Source organism: Sesamum indicum, linkage group LG10 (genome assembly GCF_000512975.1).
Source record: "Sesamum indicum cultivar Zhongzhi No. 13 linkage group LG10, S_indicum_v1.0, whole genome shotgun sequence".
NCBI classification, from domain to species: domain Eukaryota; kingdom Viridiplantae; phylum Streptophyta; class Magnoliopsida; order Lamiales; family Pedaliaceae; genus Sesamum; species Sesamum indicum.
This window is the reverse complement of record NC_026154.1, coordinates 9,310,756-9,331,911: the sequence shown is the minus strand read 5'-3', so window position 1 is coordinate 9,331,911 and position 21,156 is coordinate 9,310,756. Positions and strand designations below refer to the sequence as shown.

The 21,156-nt window shown below is 41.0% G+C and overlaps 1 protein-coding gene across 1 annotated transcript; it reads left to right on the top strand.

Moving 5' to 3' along the window:
- Nucleotides 319–4,542, top strand: LOC105172272. Its single transcript, XM_011093649.2, has 4 exons — nucleotides 319–718; nucleotides 1,875–2,069; nucleotides 2,834–3,018; nucleotides 4,050–4,542. The coding sequence occupies exons 1-4, from the start codon at nucleotides 424–426 to the stop codon at nucleotides 4,368–4,370; spliced, it is 996 nt and encodes a 331-aa protein (XP_011091951.1). The 5' UTR covers nucleotides 319–423; the 3' UTR covers nucleotides 4,371–4,542.

Sequence of the window (21,156 nt, the reverse complement as noted above, 5' to 3'; positions counted from 1 at the left end):
CAAGCGATGGGACTAGATCTGCTAAAAATCAAACCTTTTTGGGGTTGAAATGATATTTTCAAAAGATACCTATTATCAAAGTGTTAGAACAGAAACTAAGGTACTATAATTGCAACTTTCGTAACCTACGGTATCAATCCTGCAAAATCTTAAAAAATGTGGTACTAAATCTAAATATTTTAAAAAGTATAGTACCTGAATTGTAAAATGGCCTATACTACGGTATCCCTTTTGCATTTCACCCTAAGAAGATTAGGCCAAACAATACTTTTTATCCTTGTAATAAATCTGGTCAACCCTGGTGAAGTCGCCTCTTGAAATTTCCAAACTTGAAGCACGCGCCCCGCGGTTTTCCTTTTGTTTTCTCTCTCTCATTCAGTGGCACTCAAAATATTCAACTCTCGTGCTAAAACTTTCGAAGCGATGTTGCACGGAGGATTGTCAATCTTGGACGGAACTCTGCTGAGAGAGGCGGATCTATCTGCGCCTCCTTGGCAGCAGGTAGGAGTGATCGCCTGCGCGGAAGTGCTTCAGCTGGCTGAAAACAGGGCCTCGCTCTCCCTCCATGGCGTCGTACTACCGGAAACTCTCAAGTCAGCCGCTCTCCTACGGCTTGGTTTTTCCGATGCCGCTGCATTCCGTACGAAGGAGCTTGATTGCTCCGATGCCTCGTTAACTTTTCGAAATTACGTCTTGGCCATCGCCGATGAACTGAGAGGTGAGGTTTGTGTGTTAAATTCAACTCTTGACTCGTTAGATGCGTAGAAGTAAGCAATTCAGTTTTCTTACAAGTAGTAGTTGAAATTTTCGGAGAGATAATTCAAAGGAATGTGAAGTGAGATCGTCCTTAATTGTTCTTTTAATTGCAGTAACCCATATACACATAACTAGTTGCTGTGGTTTTCCTTCTGTTTTGTTCTTCTTCTCCTTTTTCTTTAGGTTGTACCTTTTTTGTGTTTTCAGTCAGTCAGTGGATGGTCGACATGGTTCGAGTTTGGCTACCAATTCTTTAGAAGTAATAGAGCATCATAACGAAAATGGGTGGTTGATCATTTTTACATCATACATCACTTTCTGTATCTTTATCACTTCGAAAGGAAGAATTTCGTGTCCATCTCAATTTTTCGGTTTGAAAGCTATTGCCTACTGGCCAACTCCAGGTTGAAAAGATGCAATAAGCAATATCAGGAATGGTAAATAAATGGATTAGCCAATCTACACATAAGCTAGCGTCAATTTGAATTCATTATGTAATTTTGAAACGGGTTCATATGATTGTAAGTTTGTTTATTCATATGTTTAACTGTTTCACCAGTCACTTCAATTGATCACTTGTAATCCATGATTTGTCCCGTCCATCCCGATTTAACCTTAAGCTGGGAACTGCATTCGCCATGCCATCTAACAATTATCCATATCCCAACTATTTTGTCCATACTTGTAGTCCTGATATGACCATCTTTATGTTGTTTGCTTAATCTTTGCTGCTAGACCAATCACTATTATTCACAATGCAAGCGGGGAGTATAGAAATATTGTGGACAATGAAGTCTTAAGTAAAATGTTGGGTGTTTCTGCTTTTTCATTGGGAATGCTTGACTGTAATTTATTTATATTTGTAACCAAATCTATTAATCAACCAACACATATGGTGTTAGGTTGGAAGCCCAAGGTTTCATTTAACCTTTGTTTATTTCTGTTAAAAGGAAATCTTGAAGTTGGTACTAGCAGTCAATTTGTTTCTTGGATCAATTATTACTTTTGATGAATTTATCATAAGTTGGATCACTTAAGGTATTCTCTCTCAAGTAAAATATCTTGATAACCTTCCATTTAGGTTTTATGAGCTTCATGTTTTTTTATTTTAAATTCAGATGATCCTATTGCTGTGGCAATTTTGGATGGAAGAACTCTTCAAATGTTTTTGGAAGATGAAGATGATTTTGCGATGTTAGCTGAGAATCTATTCACTGATTTAGACACAGAAGATAGAGGAAAGATTAGTAAGGATGAGATACAGAGTGCTCTCATACATATGGGCATTGAACTGGGGATTCCTCCTGTGTCAGGTATGCTCTCTCTCTCTCTCTCTCTATAACTCTAAGCTTTTAGTATTTATATATACACACAAGACACAGGAACATCTTAAAGATCTGAAACTGCATACAAGATATGTTTGCACCTAAGGAATTCTGCTGCTTTTTTCTCAATCTGAATGTGTAAAAGCATGGATGTATCTAACAATGGTAAAATAAACATTATTTAACATTTGTTAAAAGTCTTTTCGCCAAAATTTATCACTTAGCTTGATCGGATTGGTGGCTGTGAATTAGACTTTTAAGTACATCATATCAACATGGTAAGTAGTAATCTTTTCTGAACTCTTCTCAAATGGCCATTACAAATAGTGCAGCTCATACTGTACTCCTGATACCTCATTCCCTTTGCTGAGAATATTGCGACTGCTACCCATATGGTTCATGCCATGTAAATTGTAATTAGATCTCTTCATCTATGTTATATTGTATAAGCAATTAATTATTACCTTTTCTAGAACTTACATGCTCCTATCATTATTTAGTAGTTTACTCTCATTTATCCCTTGACAAACCTCGCAAAGTTCTTCAAATAAATGAGTAAACATATGTATTAATTTATCTCATAAACATCAGTGACTTCTTCCTGCTATTTAGTCTCATTGAGTAGGGTCTCATTTAAACCCTCGTAGTGAGCATTTCTGATGTAATAAAATCCTCTAGAGTAATATTTTCTCATGTCACACCTGAGTTGTTGACTTTTAGCTGCAACAATGACCATTTTGGTTGTCGAACAGAATTTCCTCAATTAAATGATATATTAAAAAGTCATGGGGCAGAAGGAAAAGAAGAACTTGGACAGGCACAATTTGCGGAGCTGTTGCAACCTGTGCTACAAGAACTGGCCGATAGTCTTGCTAAGAAGCCTGTTGTTGTTGTTGTACAGCACATCAAGATCGTCAATGGTTCTAAGCTGAGAAAGGTAGCTTATCTTTGCTGATCATTTGCTTAAGTTCAGGGACATTAAATACTCTTTTATAGGACTGTTTTTGGGTTGCTATGGAGGTGGTATATATTTCTAGTCATTATCCTTCAAAATTATTTCATGATGCAAATATCCCATAAAATTTGGGCAATTTATATGGAAGGGAATATTAGCATGACTAACTACATCTTACTGGAAGCAAATATAAGCTTCAAGTCGGTTACTAGTCAATATGTCCAATATAAATGACTTATTCTCTATTTGTATCCCCAGAATTTCTATATTATTGACTCACTTCTTCTCAAATCATTGCTCCTATTTTTCTTTGGAACCTTCTAAATAAGGCTGCATTTGTTTGAAATAGAAGTTTTTGTTTCCAAAGGTAACCTCTCATTAAAAGAACAATTTAATATTACTAACTCTTTAACCACTACATTTAAGGATAATCTAATTTTCATTTTCATTTATAACTTGGTACCCTGACAAATTGGGGCTCTAATTTTGGGATGGGTGGAGTATATTATAAACAGATAATCTGCTTTGCTATTGCAAAGTCTCAAATGCGTAACTGAAACTACGTATAGTTCTTCACTTGGATGCAATTCTCTCTTCTATATATACAATAAAGAAAACGAGACTTTTCCAAAATACCAAGTTCTCAGACCTGCAAAATAAATCAGTCTTTCGTCTTTGTTGTATATGCACTCCGTAATATATCAAAAGGGTGCTTTCATATAGGCTTATGTTTTTCACTATAGTTCATATGGGACACTGTTGGTTAATTATAGAACCAGAATTATTTGCTTCAGATGTTATTGTCCTGACTCCTAATTAGATTAACTACAATTATTTGGTCAGTTTAGCAGTTAATCTACTTCGTCAGTATATATGTTTGGTTTTGCTTTTTGGAACTCAAGACCAGATGTTCCAAGTCTGGAATGCTGAAGACAATCAATTCTGGTGGTTGATGGTCTTACTGGGAAATTTCATACAATAGTCTCAATATCTTCTTCGCAACAATTCTGCAGCTTGTGGCCGATGAGAGGCAACTAGACGACATTGTTAAGAAGATAATGCAAGAAAAGTATGAAAGCAAGAGCGAATGGTCAAGCACCATGAAAGTCAGGCATTTCCTTGAGAAACATGGGGATGATTTCGGCTTACCACCACCGGAACTGGATGAAATGGTGGTTCTCTTTGATGACATATTTAGTGAGGTGGAGAGCCAAAATGATGCTGCTGAATCAGAAAAAGATGGATTCATGGTGCTGCTCAAGAAGATCCTTGAGAATTTTGCTGAGAAGCTTGAAGCAAATCCAATTCTTTATGATCTTCATTCTTCACACTGAAAGAGGTTTGATTATACTTGTACTACAGTTGTGGTCAATGCATGCTCTCATCTATTTTTGCTCCTTTTTTCCTCCCATATTAAGTACAATATGATACATTATCCTCCAGGCCTTGTAACAGAACAAATATATCCTCATATATTAATGCTACATGCATATAGTTTCAGATTAACTACCTCCTCACCATGTTTTCTGTTTGATTTTGCTTACATCTTTAGGATTCCATTTCTTAGAATAAGAATGACCATTCACGTCCACAAAAGGGTTTATAGCATTTTATCCCCCAGTAAAAATGTTAACGGGCAAAAAGCCCCTCCTATACTAAAAAAGGGGCAATTCTTTCCTCAAGTTCTTATAACAAGTGTTAACTATCTTCCTCAATATAGTTATATTTCATGTGATGACAAAATTGTCTTTGTATATTTATCACTCGTTTTACTGTTTGATATTTGCACTAAAGTCATTTTTACTTTCAAATTTAGCAATTGTACTTTCAAGGGCCAAAACAAACATTACACAAAACAAAAATCAAGTAACAATTGCATTATGGCCGAGTGACATGCATAGGGGGTAAATTACCTTTTTTGTTTTTTTTTTTTTTTAAATGTCAGGGGTTGAGTTATCCTTTTCTTTTTTCTTGTTTTCTTATTAGTTTGAAAGGCATCTTGCCAATTAAAGTTTTCACAGTAGAGGGCGATTGCATTTAACCTGTAAAAAAAAATCTACCAAAATGTAGTGACAAAATATATTTGATGAATTGAATGAGTGATTATAGGCTCATGGACCAAGCTAGTCCAAATATTACAAGTCCAATAAAGTTGCTGCAAAACTAATTGGTTCATGGACTATTATCATTGATAAAAATAAAATAAATAGGACAAAAGTTGTTAGGCCAAAATAGAAATGAAGACACTTGTCCAAAGACCTTTTATTAGATTTTGTGTTTAATATTATGGAGAGCAATGAAAAGAGGGGAGAACAAATTTGCAAAAAGGTTTCTTCTTCTTCCTCAATTTTTTGGAGCTCCATCACTGTTAAAATAGGGATAACCTTTTTTTCTAATTTTTATCATATCATTTGCTTCTTTCATTTCGATTTCATCCTCCACCATGCAACCTCATGCTCCACACCCTCATTCAGATTTTCGCTCCCTCCTTGCTGCCGGCGCATCCCTCGAGGCCCTCACGGCGGCTCTGCACGACAACCATTCCAGCATTCATCTTTGCTTCAATAAAGACTGCCATCAACAACCTGCATCACCAAATCTCTCTTGCCTTTCCTTCAACGGACAGCCCACCCTCCTCGTCAGTCCCTCTTCCTCCCTCACCGCCTATTACTCCATTAGCAGTTTCTATTCCCAAGCCACTGCAACAGCAGCAACACACCAACAACCCTCACTTTCTTTCCCTTCGCATCACGCCATACTTGCCTCTCCTCCACAATGCCCCACGAGCTCCTCCTCTATTCGTCGCCCCCAAATAGTTCAATACGCCGCCACCACAACACCTAAGGCATCAGATAGCACAGTTCCTCTTGGGAGCAATTGTTCGTTTTCACGAAGGCCCAAGTATCGTCTTCAATCGGGGACGGGCATTCGTCAGCCGTTCTCTAAGGGAGCATTGCCATCTCCTCCGCTCCCAATACTCCACCGATGACTCACGCTGCTCCTTCGTCTTTGATTCTAGAAGAATCTTGGTCCGTCGATTTCAGAGCGAGCGCCAGCAGTTGGACATGAAAGGGGATACTGAAATAGCCTTTTTCGCTGTAGCTTCCATGTCGACTTACTCAGCTATTATCTTAAACGCCATACTCCCTGTCTCTGCAACAATTTTTGCGTTTCTCTCATCTATTCCAAAATTCTATGGCGACCCCTCTATGATTGCAGCTCGTCGTCCTCCAACTGTTATGCCTATTCCTCTACGCCGCCCGCATAGACGCTGCCTTCGCCCCTTCTTCGCTCCGACACCTCACCCACAACACTCCTTGACTCACATTCTTCGTCACTCGCTTCACCACCATTCTCGCCTCCTTTGGATTTTAGAAACACACTACCGCCGCCGCCTCAGCCAACCTCTTCGGCATCATTGTATCTGGTCTGCCGCCTACCCGTTTGTGCACCGCGTGTCAAATACTACGCCGTCCCCCGCTTGAGCCAGACGCGCACTTCCCCGGCCCAACGTTTCTCCATTGTTTTTTGTCTTCCTTGGTCCGCCGGGGACCACTCGCCTCATCCTCTACCGTTTTTTCTTGTTCTCGCATGCTGTCTGTGTCGCATTTGCAGTTGGAAATGCGACTTTGAAAGGGACCGTTCGATCAAGAGTTTAAATGAGAACCGTGCGATTGAGGGCGGGATTAAATTGGGGGAAAATTGGAATGCTCTCGCGTGATACGCTGTTGTTTGGAGACTGATTAGGGCACCATTGCAATTGGGAAATTTTTGTATGAGGATTATGATCGTGAGCGAACCAGTAGCTGCCACATGGACGGCTAGGAGCACGCCAGCTTGGGGAAGAAAGTTAGCTGTTGTCTTTTGTGTTCTTGTGAAGAAGACGAGCACCAATGAGGGAGGAGCAAGGACAAGCTACATTTTTCTTTTATGCAATTTCTTAATTGTAATTCCAGCTTTTTAGTTAAGGATTTTTGTCCCCATTCTATGTAAAGGCAATGGCTGTGAGATAAGGAACATATCAATGAAATATGAGTCTTTTTCTTCCTCCTCTTGCTCTGTTTCTTCTATATTTTTTAGCCTCTTCTGGTTAATTTATTAATTTGCTGCAAATTCGATCTCAAACCATTACATTTGGCCTCAGAGCCAGTCAATCCTCAGACCTAACATCATATAAAGTCACACAAAAATGGCAGATGAACTCGTTTAAAGGAAATAGAAGAAGCCCAAAAGAAACCGGACATACTTTTCATGCATGAAAGGGCAAAAAGGCAAGCCAGTGAAGATGAAATACATAGCAGATTGGACCAGGTTATGGAAGTGCAAGAAGGATTACAAGCTTCTGTATTAAATGTGGAGCATAGCCTATTTATAGTCCAGCAGCAACTGCAGAGTGTAGTGGAGCAATTGCAGCACTATAATAGGAACAAGTCTATTCTAGGGGAAGGGTTGACAGCATCCGTTGAAAAGGGATCCGCATCTTAAGCTACAGTGCACAACTCATTCAGACAAGAAGTTAGTCATGTTCCCAGGCAAGAAACACAGACTCAAACCAATTCAGGAAATTACAGTGCACTAAACAGGTTGGAGTTTTCTTACTTTGATGGGGAAAATGCAAGGAGCTGGGTTCAGAGGTGCACTAGATACTTCCAGCTGATTCCTATCCTTGAAAACCAGAAGGTGGCTATGGCTTCTATCTATATGGAGGGCAAGGCAAAACTTTGGTACTAGGGATATGTTGAGAGGAAAGAGTTTCACACATGGGATGAGCTAGTGGTGAGTGTGCTTGAAAGGTTTGAAGATTTGGACAATGAAAGTGTAATGAAAGAGTTCAATAGACTCCACCATCAAACCACTGTCAATGCCTACTTGAAAAGGTTTGAGGAACTCAAGGACTAAATGCTCATTTTTAACAAGAACCTGGAAGAGGATTTCTTTATGATGAAGTTCATTAGTGGGTTGAAAGAAGAGGTAAAATCATTTGTATCTATCTATGGTCCTACTTCCTTAAATCAAGCAGTGATCCTGACTAGAAAACTAGAGTACACTGTAAATCACCAAACTCACAAAACTCCAGCACCTAAACCCATTTTCAAGGCCTCAAGCCAGAAATCCACCCCCTAAGAACTACAACCAGCATAAGAGGTTCTTAACAGAGGCTGAGGTCAAGGTAAAAAGGGAAAAGAACCTATGCAACCGTTGTGATGAACCATATGTTCCAGGTACAGGTGTAAGTATAGACAAGTGCACATGCTTTTATGTGATGAGGAAAACAAGGGGGATGACAATGAGGAACAAGAAGAACATCCAAGAGAAGAAGAGGACGTATAGGAGGAAGTGGCAGTGTCATTACATGCCATGAAAGGAAGCACCAACTACAAGACTCTGAAAGTTTGTGCAAAAGTAAAAGATAAGGACATCCTCATTTTGATAGATTGTGGAAGCACACACTGCTTCCTGGATGAGAAGATTGCCAAGGTTCTCGATTGCAAGTTAGAGAACACTATGCCCATGACAATAAAAGTTGCTGATGGAAGTCAGCTTATTAGTAGTCTGATGTGTTCTGGTTTCAAAAGGGAGATGCAGGACTTGTTTTTACTCATCCTGTTAGATTATTCAAACTAGGGGGTATGACTTGGTGCTGGGGTGTGATTGGCTCAGCGCATATAATCTCATTAAGTTAGACTTTCATAAGTTGAGGGTCTCTATATCCTTACCCCCCCAAAAGCTGATTCTTGAAACCCTACCCCAGGAACTCTTAACCAAGACACTAACTGCCTACTCTTTAACACAACAGATGAGTAGGATGGCACAAGAAACTAGAGATGGTGTAATGATGAGCAAGAAAAGATTTAAACCCAAGGAGGAAGCCCTTGAGATACTGAAGCTACTGCAGCAGTAGAAGGAGTGTTTGAAGAACCTAAATCACTGCCACCTGAGAGAAGCATAGAACACTATATTGAGTTGATACCTGAAACCATTCCAAAGAAGCAACATCCTTATAGATATGCTTATGGACAAAAGACCGAGATTGAGAAGATTGTTAAAGAAATGCTCAGTAATAGGATCATCAGGCCCAGTCAAAGCTCTTTTGCCTCCCCAGTGCTATCGGTTAAAAAGAAAGATGGTGGATGGAGACTATGTGTGGACTACAGGTATCTCAACAAACTTACAATTAAACACAACTTCCCTATACCTGTGATTGATGAGTTGCTTGATGAGTTACATACCTCTAAGTATTTCACTAAGATTGACTTGAGGTCAGGATATTTTCAAATAAGGATGAAAAAGGAAGACATCTCTAAAACTAGTTTTATCATTCACAATGGCCACTATGAGTTCATGGTCATGCCCTTTGGACTATGTAATGCACCATCCACTTTTCAGGGTCTCATGAACACTATTTTTGAACCTTATCATAGAAAATTTGTCCTTGTGTTCTTTGATGACATTCTTATCTATAGCAAGACATGGGGAAAACATTTGAGCCACATCAAGGAAGTTCAAGAACTATTGAAGACAAATAAGCTCTATGCTAAGAGAAGAAAATGCTCCTTTGCTCAATTAAAAGTGGAATACTTATGCCACATTTTTTCACTAGAAGGTGTTGCAACAGACCCTTAGAAGATAGAGTGTATGGTTAATTGGCCTACTTCTACTAATGTCAAGGCACTTAGGGGATTTTTAGGTCTTAAAGGGTATTACAGGAAGTTCATTAAGGGTTGTAGAATTATCAGTAAACCCTTAACATCCTTACTGAATAAGGATGCTTTCAAGTGAAGTAAAGAAGCAGAAACAACCTTCAACTAGAAGTCATGACAACAAACCCAATGCTAGCCATGCCAGACTTCTCACAGCCATTTATAGTAGAGACTGATGCATATGGAAATGGAATTGGGGCAGTCCTTATGCAACAAGGTCAGCCCATTGCTTATCTCAACAAAGCTCAGCACCAAAACACCTTGGAATGTCAATCTATGAGAAGGAATTCCTAGCCCTACTGCTAGCTATCACCAAATGGAGGCATTATCTACAAGGTAGTCATTTTATCATTAAAACTGACCAAAAAGGCTTAAGCATATTTTGGACCAGAGGATTGATTCAGTATTGCAGCAAAAGGGGGTGACAAAATTGCTTGGGCTCAGCTATGAGGTTCAGTATAAGAAGGGAAAGGAGAATTGTGCTGCAGATGCCGTCTCTAGAATAAAGGAAGTCAACAATGAAGTTTGCTTGGAAGCCATCACCACTCATATTCCTACCTGGATGCAAGAGGTGCAAGGCAGCTATGAGGGAAATACATTATTTCAATCCATTCTCCAAGCTAAGGTGATGGATCCTTCTTCTGATTCTGATTACAATTATGAAGCTGCAGTATTAAGAAAAGGAAGCAGAATCTGTATTTGTAGCCATGGGGGAGTAATGAAGACGGTTATCAAATCATTACATGATGCTGCCTTAGGTGGTCACTGTAGCATTGATGGGACGTATCAAAGGGTTAAGTCCCTATTCTATTGGCCTACCATGAAGAGTGACATTGAGACATGGGTTAAGGAATATGAAATATGTCAAAGAGGCAAGCATGAACATCTACCTTATCTAGGTTTGCTGCAACCATTACCTATTCCAGAACAGGCATGGTCTTGCATTTCCATGGACTTCATTGAAGGGCTTCCAAACTCTAAGGTAAGGATTCTATCCTGGTGGTTGTTGATAGATTGACTAAGTACTCACACTTCCTAGCCATCAAACACCCCTATACAACCACTACAATTACGAAGCTTTTCTTTGATCACATCTACAAACTACATGGGCTTCCTATAAGCATAGTCACAGATAGGAATAGAGCATTCACAAGCAAGTTTTGGAAGGAGCTATTCACTTTATCAGGGGTCTCTTTAGACATGTCTTCAGCTTATCACCCCCAAAGTGATGGTCAAACTAACAGAGTGAATCAATGTTTGGAAAACTACCTAAGATGCATGTGTCATCAAAAGCCCAAGAAATGGGTTCAATGGCTAACTCTTGCTGAGTTTTGGTTTAACACCATTTTCCATACTAGCCTAAAGGCAATCCATTTCCAAGCATTATATGGTTATCCCCCTCAACAGTTGTCAATTGGTCCTTATCTACAAAGCCACCACATTGGAGTAGATGAGTTGATGCAAGAAAGAGTTAAAACATTACAGTTGCTGAAAGACAATCTCCATTTGGCTCAACAAAGGATGAACACTATACTGATAAGAAGAGAACAAAGACAGAGTTTGAGGTGGGGGATGAGGTCTTCTTGAAGCTCCAGCCTTACAGGCAAACTTCAGTGTCTCTCAAGAAGAAGCTCAAACTATCTGCTAAGTATTATGGTACCTACAGGGTGGTTGAATGGATTGGAAAGGTTTCTTAGAGACTGGAACTCCCCCCAAGTTTTAAGATACATCTAGTCTTTCACGTTTCTTTGTTAAAAAAGAAGATAGGAGCCAAGTACATTCCCTTGGTGAAGCTGCCAGAACTTGAGGATGAAGTGTTCAAAATTTACCCTGCAACAATCCTTGCAAGGCGTTTAATCCCTAGAAATAATGCTGGTGTTCCACAGGTGCTGATCCAGTGGTCTCATTCGTCCCCCAGATCAAGCCACCTGGGAGGATTATTATGATTTTGCTGCCAAGTTCCCCGATTTTGATCCTTGGGGATAAGGATCTCAAAAAGGGAGGAGCAATGTCGGGTTTGCAGCTAGAAATGAGACTTTGAAAGGGGACCGTTCGATCAAGAGTTTAAATGAGAATCGTGCGATTGAGGGCGCGATTAAATTGGGAGAAAATTGGAATGCCCTCGTGTGGTACGTTGCCAATTGGAGACTGATTTGGGCACCATTATAATTGGGGATTTTTGTCTGAGGATTATGATCGTGAGAGAACCAGCAGCTTCCATGTGGATGGTTGGGTGCACGCCTGCCTGTGGAAGAAAGTTAGTTGCTGTCTTTTGTGTCCTTGTGAAGAATACGGGCGCCAATGAGGGAGGAGCAAGGATAAGCTACAGTTTGCTTTTCTACAATTTCTTAATTGTACTTTCAGCTTTTTAGTTAAGGATTTTTGTCCCATTCTATGTAAAGGCAATGGCTGTGAGATAAAGAACATATCAATGAAATATGAGTCTTCTTCTTCCTCCTCTTGCTCTTTTTCTTCTATTTTTCCTATCCCCTCCTGGTTAATTTATTAATTTGCTGCTAATTCGATCTCAAACCATTACACTTTGCCCTCCAACGCTCCAGATCTGCTGCTGCCCGCCAGTTGATGAAGACGAGCAACCTGGGGAGCGTTTTCTGCAATGGCCTCTTGGATAATTTGTTGCAACTCCATGGGCCTTGAGGACAAGTGTTTTCTTGCTGGGCTGATGGAAGATAAGTTTATGGGCTCAATTCTTCCTACCTCGAGTTTGGAGGAGTCCATCACTGCATTCAGTCCTAGAGCTGATATGACTGGGTCAAAGAGTTCCAGTTATGGATTCAGCCTTGAGGACCAGGCTATTTTTGAAAGACCAGGCAATGATAGGGTTATGCGCCTAGCTAGCCCAAATGTTAGAAGTCCAACAAAGTTGCTGCAAAATTAATTGGTTTATGGATTATCATCATTGATAAAAATAAAAGAAATAGACAAAAGTTGTTAAGGCAAAATAAAGATGAAGACACTTGTTCAATGATTCTTCATTAGATTTTGTATATAATATTATGGAGAGTAATGAAAAGAGGGGAAAACTTTATTCTTCTTCCCCAATTTTCTAGAGCTCCATCCCTGTTCGAATTGGGATAACCCTTTTTCTAATTTTTAAGGGTATCGGATTAATACTTTATAAGAAGGAATTCTAAAGTTGATTGGATCTTGGAATTGATCTCTTACAATAAGTTTGGTTTTATCATAAAATTTCTTCAATGTAAATTTTGAAAGGCTTTGGTTACTTCACATAGATCTAGAAGAAATATAAGTTCGAGCTTATTATTTTTTTTTATAAATTAGCCGTTGTGGTATGTCATTTCTGTATACATATAATAAATAATATTTTTATATTTTAAAATATACTATAAATAATATTAAAATATATGATGCCTGCATATTTTAACACGAGTCCAAAAATCTTGAACCTTAGGAGTAGATTTGGGCTGTCTGAATGAAAGCTTTTGTAAGAAAAAACCTTCAAAACAAAAGGTTAGCACTCCGATATTTAAGTCAATATCCGATTCGAAAAATAACGATTCAGGCAACGAAAAGATATTAAAATAATTGGGTATAATGTTGAAGAAATAAGAGCAAAACAAGTATATGAGGGTGATAGTAGATTAGCAAGGTAGTAGTTGAGTTTCTACAACGTGAAGGCGTCTCTCTGCCGGGGTATGGACCTCCTATTCTAAGCAGAGAGTCCTCCATGTTGTGGGACTGATGCTGCTTCCTGTTCTTGAGGACAACGAGTAGAGTTAGTTGAGATAAAGTGTGATTAAATCCTCTTTTTTATGGATTATGTCATGAGGATTAGTTATCTGAGTGAGGAAGAGAGTCCAAGATGGAGGACTCCAGCTCTTTAGGAGTCTATCGGGCGCTAGAGTCCAGGTTTTTGTTGGGGAGGGCTTACAAGTTTACGTGGAGGGCTTGTGTGGGTGCCACGTATGCTTCAAGGGCTGATGTGTGCATGAGGGTTGGGCCGTTTGCAGGGTTCTAGGGCCAGGCGAGTTGGGCTGTGTGATTTGGGCCTTTTTATTCATCTTGGGCACACGTAGGTGGGGCGTCTAGACTTCCCACCTCGTCTTTCGGAAAGAAATCACATTTCAAGAAAAATAAGAAAGAAAGAAACAAAAAAACGGTAGCCGTTGTATCATATTTATCATAGATGTATAAAAATAAGATTTAACAATTGGTGCGATGGTGTCACTAACCATCGTTTGTGAGTGTAGAGGGTCTTTCTTTATATTAGTATAGATATAATGTTTTCTAGCTTATTTCGTTTTTGTATAATAAAATAGTTCATAATTATTTTTTTTGGAATACAATAATTTTATGGGATAATTACACTGTCCTTCCCTAAGATTTGGTGTAAATTACACGTAGATTCCTTATAGTTTGAAAAATCACACTAAGTTTCCTTGAAGTTTGTTTCAATCTATTAAATCGATACACCGGTTAGTAAATTTCGAAATTTAATGATATTGGCAAAAAAGTTAAATGAAAATTCATATTTACTCATGATTGATCCCTTCACGTATTAATACGTGTGAAGATGTTATTAGAACTCAAACATAGACCCACCAGCCTAGGAGGGAGTCAGCCCATCTAGATCACCAGGCTTAGCCTAAGGACAGGTCACCCTACATACGGAATTCTCACTTTCATCGTAATTTATTTTTCTATTTATCTATTCTTAAATCCAGGACTAACTTAAACATCAGAACGCTAACCTTTTGTTTTGTAGGTCCTCTTTCTCAAGAGCCTTATCTCAATTAGCCCAAATTCAACATCAAGATCCAAGAAATTTGGACCTATGCTAAATTTGTACGATCAATTGGCTGCATCTGTGGGAAACTTGAGCTAAAGGTGTGAGACATCATGGAGACCCCCGGTAATCCCGCTAACAAGCAGAAAACCATGGAGGTACCCAACAACAATCAGCTTCTACAGGTTGTTGCGGAGGCCTCCCTAACACCAGTAGGAGTGTCTATCGCAGCCTTCTCGGCTTTGATGCTGTCTCCCAGAATCATAGAGCCTTTGGTTGATCCTCCAAGGTGAAGCACCTCCTTCGATACCACAACAGGTGAACTTTCCCTAGATTTGTTGGGCGCAATCCAACAAGTGGTTGCAGTGGCCGTACGAGAATAGATGTTGATACTAGTCCCTACTCGTCCAGTCTTTGCGCTGGAACCAGGCACCCTTCAAGGAGGAACGGAAGAAACTCTCCTAGGAGAAAGGGTCGCCATGCAAGGGCTCCCTCCAGCAAATCCACCGGAGGATCCCCAACAGTAGCTGGCTCTTTTGAAGTGTCTTCAAAATGGTCTCCAAGACGTGCAACACCAAATAGTAGGAATTCCTGGAAAGAACTGTAGAGTATCCCCTTCACAGATATTGTGATGGCAGATGAGCTCCCTGCAAATTGTCGTACCCCCGCTATTGCTGAGTACGATAGGTCGACCGACCCCCAGTAACACCTTTCGCGTTTTGAGAATGCAGCCCTGCTACACAAGTATATGGACGGGGTCAAGTGTCGAGTGTACTTGACTACCTTTGCCAGAGCCATGCAGCAATGGTTTAACCAACTGCCCCCTAGAGCGATAGGGAGCTTCCAGGAGTTCAGGTCTCTATTCCTACTCCAGTTCACTAGTAGCTAGAGACTTCAGAAAATGGAACTCAGCCTCTTCGTTGTGCGAGAAAGGGATAACGATCCGTTGAGGGAGTACCTGCGAATATTCAATGCTGCAACCTTGAAGGTACCCTCAGCCACGCAAGAAGTAAAGACCAGCGCCTTCTCGCAAGGCCTCTTGGACAGGGACTTCTTCAAGTCCTTAGCCAAGAACCCCGTTTTAAAGTTCGATGCCCTCTTGGCTCACGCAGCCAAGTACATTAACATGGAAGACGCCCAGGCTGCCAAGAAGGAAAATCAAGGAGAAAAGAGAAAAGAAGCCAGCGAGGAGGCCCCCTTCAAGAAGCAGCGCACTAAATTTAGGGACAAGAAGACATCCTTCCATAGGATCCATGCCGTTTATACTCCTTTCACGGTGCCCATCACCCAAGCTCTTGGGTGGTCGAAGGAAAAGGCCTGCTAACCCACCCCCGGTCATGGAGAGAGCAACCTTAATGTCCCAAGTCCGATATGTTTTGTCAATTCCATAATGATTATGGCCATACTATTGAAGAATGTCGACATTTAAAGAATGAGGTAGAAAGGCTCATCCAAAAGGAGTACCTCCTAGGATACGTCTGCTGGGAAAAAGCCCGGGGAACATGGACCCTCTGTTAAGCAAGAAGCGAACAAAAGGAAAGAATTGAAGATATCCCTTTGGAAGCTTCACCCATCGAAGAGCGTAGAAATATTTTCAAAGAAAAACCTACTGCCAACGACCCACCCAGGAAGGGGGTCATGTGGATGATCGTAGGAGGGCCACATGGAGGTGACTCCTACCGTGCTAGGAAGACGCAAATTTGAGAAGCGCACAGCACAACCAAAAAGAAGTGTGGGATGTCAGTGCTATGGAGGATGCCCCCCTCATCCAGTTTAGGAGGGCCGAGCGTTCAGGTTCTAAAAGTCCCCACAACGATGCTCTGGTCATCATATTAGCCAATTACGAGGTGGAACGCATCTTCATAGATTGAGGGAGTTCTGCGAACATATTGTTTGGAGAAGCATACGACCAAATGCAGCTAGGAGACACCCCTCTAGAAGCAGTGACCACTGCCCTTTACGGATTTGAAGGGTAGGTAGTCCACCTAGAGATATGGTCTCAGTTCCTCTAACTTTAGGCATGGGTGTCACTCGAAGGACATGCTTGTTGAAATTCCTAGTGGTGGACACCCCTTCAGCCTATAATGTCATTTTAGGAAGGTCCACTCTCAATGCCTTCCATGCCGTAATATCCACCTACCACATTAAGATCAAATACCCTACGCCCGGAGGTGTAGAAGAAGTAAAAGGGGACCCCCTCCGATCTCGTAAATATTATGTGGAGGTGGTGCGCAAAGGGGCAAAAGGGAAGCAAGGACGAACACCCCAAGGAGGCACCCTCCAGCCAGCATGACAAGGAGGCACCCTCCGGCGGATGCAATAAGGAAGCACTCCTTAGCAAACACGAAAAAGGCGATGCCGGAAATGGTGAAAAGTAGAGGGTACCTGCCAAGGTCTAGCCAATGGAAGAACTAATGAATATCAAGATTGTACCTAGAGATCCAAGAAAATTCACACGTATTGGTTCTCAACTAGAAGGTGCCACAGGTAAAGAAATACTCGAATGCCTATGTCATAATGCAAATATCTTTGCATGGTCCCAAAGATTTAGAAGGGATCGGTCCTAATATCATAACCCACCACATTAACATCAATCCCCGCATGAAGCCAGTAAAATAGAAGAAGAGGCATTTTGGGCCCAAAAAGAACAAGATTATCCAGGCATAAGTGGACAAATTACTGTCAGCTGGCCATATTGAAGAAATACAATTCCCCGAATGGCTATCCAATATGGTGCTAGTACCCAAGCCTAGAGGGAAATGACGAATGTGCATTTACTTTAGAGATCTCAACAAGGCTTGTCCTAAAGATTTTTATCCTCTTCCAAGAATTGATCAACTAATAGACTCTACGTCACACCTCACAAGGGTACCATCAAATAATACTAGCTTCCAAAGACTGTAAAAGAGTCAGCTTCGTTACATCTGCTAGGACCTTTCACTACATAGCCATGCCATTTAGCCTGAAGAATACCGGAGCCACCTATCAATGCTTGGTGGATAAAGTATTCTGTCCACAACTTGGAAGAAAAATTGAGGTATACGTAAACGACATGCTTGTAAAAATCAAGGAAACCCGGGACCATGTAGCAGATCTGGAAGAGACATTTGTCATTTTAAGAAAATACCGGTTGAAGCTTAATCCTGAAAAATGCGCATTTAGAATAAAAGGAGGGGTTTCTTGGGATTCATGGTTACTCAGAGAGGGATCAAAGCCAATCCTCTCAAGATGAAGGCCATCCTAGATATGAAGGCACCCTCCAACATCAATGAAGTGCAAAGGCTGACGGGAATGGTAGCTGCACTAAGCCGATTCATCTCTAAATTAGTAGAAAAGAGCCTGTCCTTCAAAGTCCTCCGGAAGGAGAAACATTTCAAGTGGGATGACTCCTGCCAAGAAGCTTTTGATGGCCTTAAGCAATACCTAGCGGGATTCCCCCTACTTGTGAAATCTTCCCCAGGGGATACCCTTTACGTCTACCTATCAACCACCCCTTAGGCAATCAGCTTCGTACATATTCGTGAAGAGGGGAGAAGACAAATGCTGATTTATTACTTCAGCAAGGTCCTCAATGGGACAGAATGACGATATACCCCCATAGAAAAGATGACCCTCGCATTGGTCACCACTGCTAGAAGACTACGCCCATATTTCCTCTCATATCCTATTGGAGTGAAGACCAACCTACCCTTAAAGCAGACGCTAGGCAAATCAGATACCTCAGCACGATTGGTGAAATAGGAAGTTGGAATTAAGCAAATACGACGTCTCTTATCTACCTAAAACCACCATCAAGGCTTAGGCCCTGGCCGACTTCATCTCTAAGACGACAGGAACGTCTAAAGAAGGCACTCCCCAAGTAGAGAAATGGCTATTGCACATGGACGGGTTGTCCACCTTCCAAGGCAGTGATGCGGGCATAGTCCTCACCACACCTCAAGGAGAAGACTCGGAATTCGCTGTTAAATTCAGATTCAAAGCCTCCAACAACGAGGCTAAATATGAAGCACTTATGATAGGACTTAGAATGGCGCACGACGCTGGAGCCAGGCATGTAATAGCCTATTTGGACTCTCAGTCGATCGTAAAGCAAATAGAAAGGTCCTATGAAGTCAAGGAGGAGAACATGATCTAGTATCTCAAATAGATAGTAGAACTCAAAACAGGTTTTGAGAGTTTTCAACTCATTCAGATTCTAAGAGAAGAAAACATAAAAGTCGACTGCCTTTCTAAATTAGCCGATGCTCTAGAGGATTGTAGAACAAGGCATATCACCATACAATACTCTCTAAATAAGCCAGTGCTCTAGAGGATTGTACAACAAGGCATATCAGCATACAATACCTCCCTTAGCCACTCCGATCTGCATTCAAGCCGTGTCTTCCTCGGAAGACTGGAGGGCCCCCGTCATCGGATGGTTGCAGGAGGGATTCCTTCCAAGCAATAGGTGGGAAGCTGCCAGGCTTAAAGCCCGAGCCTCTCGCTTTCTATTGCTAACATGGATCCTCTACAAGAAATCCTTCACACATCCTTTGCTTAGACATCTATCTCAACCAAAAGGGATCCGTGTCCTAAAAGAAATACATAGTGGCTGTTGCGGAGCACATGCAGACACCTGGGTGCTTGCCAACAAAGTACTGTGGGTAGGGTTCTTCTGGCCCTCCATGAAGCAAAATGCAAAGCAGCTAGTGATCAAATATGAGAAGTGTCAAAAACGTTCCTTGCTTATACATCAACCTGCAGAGCCCCTAACAACCATGTTGTCACCTTGTCCCTTTTCATAATGGGGGATAGACATTGTGGGACCCTTCCCCTAAGCACCTGGCCCCAGGAAATTTCTACTAGTAGCTATTGACTACTTCACTAAGTGGGTGGAAGCTGAGCCACTCGCTCATATCACAGAAACAGAATTAATGAAGTTCATATAGAAAATCATCATTTGCCCCTTTGGACTCCCTTGAGAAATAATCTCAGACCCTGGTTGACAATTCTAAGGCCACAAAATACAAGACTGTGTAAGGGTCTGCATATCAAGTAGAGATTTACGTTAGTAGCACACTCCCAAGCCAACGGGCAAGTAGAGGTCACCAACCGAATACTTGTTCAAGGGATTAAAAGACGTTTGGAATGAGTTGGAGGAAATTGGACAGAGTAGCTAACCGGCGTCTTATGGGCATATCGTACAACCCACAGAGGATCCACAGGAGAAAGTCCCTTCACCATGGTGTACGGGATCGAAGCAATCATCCCAGCAGAGTTGGGGTTACCCTCCGATAGAATCCTACAGTTCTCAAAAGAAAATAAAATGGAGTTGCTGAAAGAAAACTTGGACCTCATCAAAGAACTGAGGGAAAAAGGCTTTCATTCGGACCCAAAGGTATAAAAGCACCATGGTCAATGCTCACAATAGAAGAGTGAAGACACGAAGCCTTGAAGTAGGTGACCTTGTGTTAGGGAGGGTAAATGCATTGAAATTGGTGGGAAAACTGGATCCCACCTAGGAAAGGCCCTTCAAGGTCACAACAGTAATAGGACGAGGTGCCTATGAATTTCAAGACCCTGAAGGACGTCCGATATCACGACCATGAAATATTCATAACCTCAAAAAGTATTATTAATGAAGAATGTTGCCCCATTCTACACCAGACATCCTGCAATAGGCCCTCTAGAGGGGCCCCTCTTAAAAATGTCCTCGTGCAGGACATCCTACAACAAGTTCTCCTGAAGGACCCTTTCTAAAGATGTTCTCCTGCAGGGCCTCCTACAATAAGTCTCCTGAAGGACCCCTCTTAAAGATATCCTCCCACAGGGCATCCCACAATAAGTCCTCCTGAAGGACCCCTTCTAAAAACTGTCCTCCTGTAGGGCATCCTACAATAAGTCCTCCTGAAGGGCCCCTTCTAAAAATATCCTCATGCAGGGCATCCTCCCATAGGCTCTCCAAAAGGACCCCTTCTAAAATTTTTCCTTCCAACGGACATCCCCCGACGAGTCCTCCTCTTAGGACTCCCTTTACGAAGTCTACCATCTTTTCTCGAAAAAGGTATGATGCATTATATTTATAAAAATGAGGCATAAAACTTGTCTAGGAGTAAGCCCTGCCAAAATTCATGCAGGCTCCATCACTAAAGGGACCCCCTGAGGCTCCCATCTTAAGCCCTCTTTTACTTTATACTTCATTATTTTTTATTAACATATATTTTGTAATATACTGTTCAAACACTCACTTACGAAAAGGGTTAAGGGTGCACCCTACAAGAAAAAACGAAAGGAGCCGACCTACCAAGGAAATTCAAAGGGACACCATCAAAAGAAGGTAAGGAGGACCTCCCTTCTTAAAGATCCTGTAAGGTACCCTTCAAGAAGAATGATAGGGATCTCCAGCCAGGCAACATCATGGAGGCACCTTCCTAAATCCAAGGATTCATTTAATCCAATTAAATAAATCTAAGATCAAACTCTAATTAATTGATCCAATCAATTAATTAAGCTAAATCTAATAAATTAATCCAATTAATTTAAAGGTGTTAAGTCCAAAAATTAATTACTCCAATTAATTTAATTCTTGAGCCATCCATCGAGTGAATTATTAAATAAATGATCCGATCATTTCTATATTCTCTTTGAATTAATTTAGTCCAATTAAATTGA

Coding starts and splice junctions, on each gene's coding strand:
- LOC105172272 (XM_011093649.2), top strand. CDS start 424: ATGTTGCACGGAGGATTGTCAATCTTGGACGGAACTCTGCTGAGAGAG. Junction 719..1,874: donor CATCGCCGATGAACTGAGAG/GTGAGGTTTGTG, acceptor TTTTAAATTCAG/ATGATCCTATTGCTGTGGCA. Junction 2,070..2,833: donor GGGGATTCCTCCTGTGTCAG/GTATGCTCTCTC, acceptor GTTGTCGAACAG/AATTTCCTCAATTAAATGAT.